This window comes from Fukomys damarensis, unplaced genomic scaffold (genome assembly GCF_012274545.1).
Source record: "Fukomys damarensis isolate Sample0158 unplaced genomic scaffold, DMR_v1.0_HiC HiC_scaffold_37, whole genome shotgun sequence".
NCBI classification, from domain to species: domain Eukaryota; kingdom Metazoa; phylum Chordata; class Mammalia; order Rodentia; family Bathyergidae; genus Fukomys; species Fukomys damarensis.
Genome location: NW_022900949.1, coordinates 11,135,278 through 11,142,846, shown reverse-complemented (window position 1 = coordinate 11,142,846; position 7,569 = coordinate 11,135,278). Strand labels below are relative to the sequence as shown.

At 56.2% G+C, this 7,569-nt stretch overlaps 1 protein-coding gene across 1 annotated transcript in view; it reads left to right on the top strand.

Annotated features, from left to right (window-relative positions):
* Nucleotides 1–6,693: 6,693 nt before the first annotated feature.
* Hcn2 (hyperpolarization activated cyclic nucleotide gated potassium and sodium channel 2) overlaps nt 6,694–7,569 on the top strand; it is a gene marked incomplete at both ends in the record, with an annotated part of 9,789 nt that continues 8,913 nt past the window's right edge. Inside the window, one exon of the mRNA XM_010635149.1 lies at nt 6,694–7,293. Within this exon, the coding sequence (XP_010633451.1) occupies nt 6,694–7,293 (600 nt within the window). The remainder of the gene's footprint in view (nt 7,294–7,569) is intronic.

Genomic DNA, 7,569 nt, shown 5'->3' with positions numbered 1-7,569 from the left:
TGTTGACTAATCTTAGTGATCACAGGAGGAGAGGGAGAGTTCAGCCAGACCAGTGAAAAATAGGAGGGAACAGGACCTTCTGGATGGAGGTTGTTGAAGGTATGGGGGCCCCTGAGGCCAGGCCATGGATAATGTGTGTTCTTTGTACAATGAGGACTGAACCCAGAGCATTGGCATTGAGCTACAGCCCAGCCCTATTCCTCGTTTTAGTTTTTTTTTTTTTTTTGTACTTTTGAGACAGTCTCATTAAATCACTGAGTGGTCCGGGTTGGGCTTGAACTCATCACCTTCCTGCCTCAGCCTCCCAGAGTTCGGGGATCACAAGCATGAACCACCATGCCCAGCTTCTGTGTTGATCCCTAAAATCTGTTTTTGGGGCTGGGGATTTAGTTCAGTGGCACTGCCCCTGCTTTGGTACTGGGGATCAAACTCAGGACCTTGTGCTTGTGAGGCAGGGGCGGCACCCTGGCCCTAAAATCTGTGTATGGAGTGGCAGACAGAGGATTTCCCTTCCTTTGCTTTGACCTGGTTCCCCAGTGGCTCTGTCCTTGTAAGTTGGCCCACACCCCAGCTCCTGGCCAGGGAACATTAATGATTGGCCTCCTGGAACGGTGCTCTCTGCCCAGGCTGGAGGAAGACAAGACAGGGAGGGTGTCCCGGGGAACCCCACATCAAGGGCAGGGTAAGTAGGGGAGAGTCCAGCTCTAAGCTAGATTCAGTCCATTTCTCCTGTGACTGGCCCTTGCCTCTCCGCTTCAGTTTCCCAAATGTGGAGGTGGCAACATGGGGCAAAGCCATGGTATCTGCCTTCCACATCCTGGCAGTTTATTGTTGTTGTTGGTGGTACTGGGGCTCGAACTCGGGTCCTTGTGTTTGCGAGGCAGGTGCCGGAACCACTGAGCTGAATCCCTGGCCCTGTTTGTTTATTGAGCCAGGATCTCACTATGTAGCCCAGGCTGGCCTTGAACTCGGGGCAGTCCTCCTGCCTCACTCCTTCCGAGTGCTGGGATGACAGCCATGCACCACCACACCAGGGCCCGGCAACATCTTGTGGGCTCAAGCTGCTGTTCCTGTTCTCCTGCCCTCCTGTGGAGTGATGGCTCTTCCCTGGCTGAACCCACAGCCCAGCCAGTCTCCCCCCATCCTTCTGTCTTTCCATGCCTGTTACACTGTTTGCTGCACTCCCGAAGGGGCAGGGCCGGATCCTTGCCCAGTGCATCCTGATACTTGCTCCGGGCAGGGTAAACACATCCACTCCTGCTGAAGCCCAGCCCGTGTGTGACACAGGCCCTGGGGACGATGGGCAAACCTGACCTCAGTGAAGTAGGTTTGAGCAACATTTGAATTCCAGGTCCTTTCCTGTGCTGAGACCTGCCTGATGTGCAGCGGATGTGATTGGGGAGGAAGGAAAGGATTTGCTGCGATTTGCCCCCTGGAGGGTGTCCTGGGCCAGAGGCCCCACCCCATCCTCAAAGGATCATTTAGAAAATAAAGGACGCAGGATCTGGGTGTGGTACCACACACCTCTGATCCCAAAACTCAGGAAGGCTGAGGCAGGAGGATCACCAGGAGTTCAAGGCCAGCCTGGGTTACATAGTGGAAGCCCTGTTTCCAAAAAAGAAAGAAAACAGTTCAGGCTGTTCCCACTGCCTCAAGTGTTCAGACTCAGAAGGCCACAGAGCCCAAAGCAGGGAAGAGCTGAGCCCTGAAGACCTCTGAAGGGGCATGGTGGGACAGTTGGGCTGGGGACACCTAGGGCCAGGGAGGCCAGGGGCTGTCTGTCCCCTGAGAGTGATGGCAGGTGGCTCCCCTTCTCTCTCCCCTCTGAGGTCTGACTCCATCCCTCCTGCTGCTGGTCAGCTGCCTGCTCCTGACTTGTCCAGCTGCTTTAGACCTAGCTGGGATCCACTGATGCCGACTCTGAACAGGTCACAGTCCCTGGGGTCTTGAGCCTGATGAGGACAGGAAGCCTGGTTCCCACCCCTACGTGGCCTGGAAATCAGATCGGCGAGAGTTGGGGCCGTGCTAATCCCTGGGATCCCCGCATCCAGCTGGGGAATAAACCTCATCACCAGGGGAGCTGTTGCAGGCCAGGTTGCAGGGGGTGCAGCAGATGGGCAGGAGGGAGGATGGGATCCAGCTCTGCCCTCTGGAGAAGAAGAGATGCTGGGGTCTAGGGAGAGGCCTCAGGGATTGGGGGCCAAGGCCACTGCCTCTCCCCAGGGCCTGGCCTGAGGTCCCTTCAACCTTCCAGCCCCCCATAGGCACAGGGGACACTGAGAGGCCCTTTCCAGCCAAGCACAGGCTCAGGCCAGGCTCTGAGATTCAGTCTTCTGATCCCACCCCAGGATGGCAGCCTGGGACCCTGTCCCCACCCGCCACCCTGTATAGTAGGGGCCTCTTCCGCATGCTGGTCCTCTGATTCCATCTCCTCTACCTCGCTGTGGTCTGAGCTCCTGGCCAGCCTCAGGGGAAAACCTGAAGGACCTCACAGCCTTTTTTAAATTATTTTTTTAAAGGTAGTTTCACTGTGTAGTTTAGGGTGGCCTTGAACTTTTGATGAAACTTCTGCCTCAGCTTTCCTAGTCTTTGGATGACACGTGTACATCACCACACCTGGCTGACCTCAGGACCTTTGCACCTGTGCTTCCCACTGCCTGGGTGCTGCTACTCCCCCTTCACCAAACTCTACCATCCCCAGATGCATCTCTCTGTCCACCCAGGGCACAGTTCGCCCCATGTCTTTTGCACCCGATGTACCACAGCCTCCTCTCCTCCATGCAGATCAGTGTCTGCCCTGGCACCTAGCACTCAGGCCTGAAATGCCCGCCCTGCCTTGACAACACCCAGGAACCCAGCCATCTTCCCTGCTGTGTCCCCTTCCTAATTCCTGACACCTCCCACGGATATAACCACATCCAGCTCAGGCCTGCTGATCCTCCTCTGAGCTTGCCTGTCTGTAATCCCCAACCTCTGGCCTCTGATCCACTGGGATTTGCCCGCTCTGTGATCCTGGTCAGTTGCTACAGCACCGAGGTAGGAGGAGGACCCCTCAGTCCTGCGGCAGCCCACAGACTGCCTGGTTCAAATGCTGTGGTGTCACTTACTGCCTGAGGCAAACCTCAGTTTACCCGATTGCCCATGTGAGCTGAGAGCATGGGCAGCTGTGGGAGAGGGAGTTGATGTTGGCACCAGCCAGGGTCTCACAGAGGGAGAGGGTTCAGCACATCCCTGTCCCCACAGAGCAGGGTCCCCACAGGCTCAGAGAAGGCTGCACATGGTCAGGGTGCCAGGAGGGGAGCATGGCCAGGTGGGGCCCTCTCCATCCAGGACCTTGTCTGTGGGGACGGGAGCCCTTCCCCAAGCCCCAAGGCAGGGGGTTCCTCTGCCCCAGAGTGGGGTCCCGCAGGACTCTGGGGTCTTCCTTGCCCCTGGCTGGTTTCCTCTTGGTAGGGGACACATGTGACTGGTCCACAGGGACCAGGCTGGCTGGTGAGGTCGAGGAGCGGAGGCACCCTGTTGGAGCTGGCAGGCTCACCCCAAAGCGACAACCGGGGGGCCACCCAGCCATCCTCTTCAGCCCCTCTCCTGTCCCCTGGTCTCTGTTCTGACCTCCCACAGCCCAGGGCCACACCGCGTGACCCTAGGCCACCGGAAGGAGCAGGAGGGGCAGGGGGCGGAGCAGCCTAGGTCTCCGTGGGAGGTGTTGTACCTGCGCTGCCCAGCCCACCTGAGGGGAAAAGTCGAGGGTGTCTCTGCAGTGTCCCACGGAAAGGCATCCTCGCGAATGTGTTCCGACTGCTTCTAGGTCCCCTTAGTGGTTTCTAGTTGCCCTGGCAATTTCTGGAGCATCCACCATGGTTTCTAGGGCCCCTTGCTAGTTTTTTCTTGTATCAGGAATCGAACTCTGGACTTTGCCACTTGCAAAGCAGGCGCAGGCAGCAGCACCACTGAGCTAAATCCCCAGCACCCCGCTTCCTTGCTGGTTCTTAGCCACCGTTCCTGTAAGGTTTCCAGGATCCTTGACCTCTCTGTTGCTCTTGCTTGCTTGTTTGAAGGGAGTCATTTGACTTTGAACTTGTTTAGGGGTTCTCTCCCCGCCTGGGTGGGTTTACAGGGCTGTCCCACGGGCCCGGCCACCTCACTGTCACGGCCGAGCCCTGAGCCCTTCAAAAGGACTCTGGGCACATGAGGGCCAAGGACAGGCAAGGAGCCGGGTTCTGAGGGGAGGGCTGAGGAGTTGCCCACAGTCACCCATGCGGTGGGCAGGTGCCAGCCGCTCTGGTTCGCGCTGTGCTGCCACGCTGAGACGCTGGGTCGCTTCCAGCACTTGGCTCTCACAGATCCAGCTGCCACGAACATCTTGGTACAAATCACTTTTTAATTTTTTTCTCTCCCCTTTGGACACTTTCCTTGAGCTCAATTCCCCGAAGTGGACGCCTGGCTGCCCCACGGGCAGGATGTTAATAGCTGTGTCCTCGAGGAGTGAATTTACCAGCATTCCCAAAACAGCGGCTCACACGGTTGGCCGGTGGCTCAGGGGCGGCTGAGCCAGGTCTCCAAGCTGTTTTGGGGGGGTCCTCCATCTCTCAGGGTCTTCCTCACAGAGATGATGGGGATAGCCCTCCACAGCATTCCTGGACAGGGGCAACACATCAAGGGAGCTGCCAGAGGCTGACACTCCAGGAGAGGGGCCCCCCAAACTTTAAGGGCAAAATCCAGTGACTCTGCTGGTATTTTTCTTCTAGTACTGGAGATGGAACCCAGGGCCTTCCCACTGAGCTCCACCCCTGGCCCTTTTAATTTTTTATCTTAAGACAGAGTCTTGCTAAGTTGCCCAGGATGGGATACAACTCGACACCCTCCTGTCTCAGCCTCCCAAAGTCCAGCCTCCCTACTTAAAATTGGAGCCACCTCCTTTGCCTGGATCTGCACAGGGTGGACAGTTTCAGACTCCCAGACTGAAGTTCAGACCCCCCTAGGCTTCATGGTTTTTTCTTTTATAATAATACATCAGTAAAATTAGCCATGTAGCCATTTTAAAGTATATAGTCGCCTGGTATTAAGAACATAGCCATGGGCTGGGGATTTAGCTCAGCGGTTCGGTGGCCTGCCTTGCAAGCTCAAGGACCCGAGTTCAATCCCTGGTACCAAAAACATAAAAGAACATAGCCATACTGTGATTCAGTCATCACCACCATCCACCTCCAGAGCATCCCATAACCCCAACAGGAAGCCCTGCCCCGATAAGCAGTCACCCCTCCCCCAAGCCCCAGCACCCACAAAGTCCACTTCCTGTCTCTGGATTTGCCTGCCCTGGGTGCTTCCTGCCCATGTAGCCCCATACTGTGTGTCCTTTTGTGTCTGGTATCTCTCACTGAGCACAGTGTCCTCATGGCGCATCCACCCATGGTGAGTGTCACAGCCTAGGTCATTTTCCTGGCTGAGTAATATTCCAAATATGCACTGTGTATGTTCACTCACCCATCCATGGCTGGGCATTGGGACCGTTTCCACCTTGGGCTTCTGTGATTCATGCTGCTGCAGACAGGGGTGCACAGGATTCTAAAGGCATCTTTGCTGTTGGACCCTTGGGTGAATACTCGTAGTGGAAATGCTGGGTCGGGTGCTAATTGTACGTTTAACTTTTCAAGCAGCCACAAAGCAGCTCTCCCCAGGGAGGTTTGAATTTGCATTTTCTCAGTAGCTAGGGCTGGGCATCTGTCCATGTGGCCTCTGTCCCTACAGAGAGACGCTCTACTCTCAGTACACGCCAGCCCATCAAGAGTTGCATGGTCAGGTCTGCCCCGCCAGTCTTCCTGAGGAAATCAGGGCTGACCCTGTGGACATCCCTCCTGTCTGGGCGTATTCGATAGTGGAAGCGGCTGGTCCTCACTTCTGCCTGTGTATTTATATTACACACCCAAGCATCTGCCCAGTCGTGGGTCACTCTCTGCCCACCCTCACAGCCTGTACACCCTGGCGCTGTCCCTGCTCGGCTTCAGCCTTGCTCTGTCGTCCTGCATCATGCCCACTGCCCTGCCTGCCCCCTGCCACTCCACTTGCTAGTCTTTTTCCCCTCCCCCTAACTTATTGTGTAGGGTTTTTTTTTTAATATTGGGAATCGAACCCAGAACCTTTGCACTGAGCTACGTCTGCAGCCCCTGATTATTTACTTATTTATTATTTTGGGTACCGGGGATCAAACTCGGGACCTTACGCTTCCGAAGCAGGTGGCAGAACCACTGAGCTAAATCCCCAGCCCAGCCCCTGTTTATTTTTTATTTTGTTTATTTATTTTTGTTTTTTTGAGACAGGGTCTCACTATGTAGTTGACACTGACCTGGAATTCACTCTGTATCCCGTTGAGCTAAATCCCCAGCCCAGCCCCTGTTTATTTTTTATTTTGTTTATTTATTTTTGTTTTTTTTGAGACAGGGTCTCACTATGTAGTTGACACTGACCTGGAATTCACTCTGTATCCCAGGCTGGTCTCGAGCTCACAGCAATCCTCCTGCCTCAGCCTCCCGAGTGCTGGGATTACAGGAGTGCGCCACCACCCCAGGCTTTATTTTTTATTTTGAATCACGGTCTCATTAAGTTGGCCAGGCTGGGCTTGCCACTGAGATCCTCCTACCTCAGCCTCCCATGGTGCTGGGATGGCAGGCGTGCGCCACCTCGCCCAGCTAACCCTTACTAGTTTTTGAACTCCAGCCTTGTGCCAAGCATGCTGTACCTTTCTGGTCCATTGTGAGCAGCTTCCTGGGCTCTCTTAAGTCCCCTCCCTGTGGCCCAGAGGGAGGGACCTGGGCTGTCTGGGAGAAGGACTTCCTGCTGGGAGGAGGTGTGAGCAGCCTGGCCTCCCGCAGGTTTTACTGGGACTTCACCATGCTGCTGTTCATGGTGGGAAACCTCATCATCATCCCCGTGGGCATCACCTTCTTCAAGGATGAGACCACAGCGCCCTGGATCGTGTTCAACGTGGTCTCGGACACCTTCTTCCTCATGGACCTGGTGCTCAACTTCCGCACGGGCATCGTGATCGAGGACAACACGGAGATCATCCTGGACCCCGAGAAGATCAAGAAGAAGTACCTGCGCACGTGGTTTGTGGTGGACTTCGTGTCCTCCATCCCGGTGGACTACATCTTCCTCATCGTGGAGAAGGGCATCGACTCCGAAGTCTACAAGACGGCGCGCGCCCTGCGCATAGTGCGCTTCACCAAGATCCTCAGTTTGCTGAGGCTGCTGCGCCTGTCGCGGCTCATCCGCTACATCCACCAGTGGGAGGAGGTGAGGTCGGCTGGGCGGGCCCGGGGCGGGGCGTGAGGAGGGGTTGACATGGGGTGGAGCCTAGGGATGTGGGCGGGGCCGATGGTGTGGGAGGTGGGGCCGTGAGGGGCCCTGGGGGCAGCTGGGCTGGGATGCGGGCTGCTGGGCCATGGGGGCACCAGGACAGCAAGACAGGGCTGTGATAGGAGGCACCGAACAGGGGGCTACAAAGCCCACTCACTGGACCACAGGGAGATGAGGCAGAGTGGTGTGGAGGGGAGACTGGGTTAGGGGAGT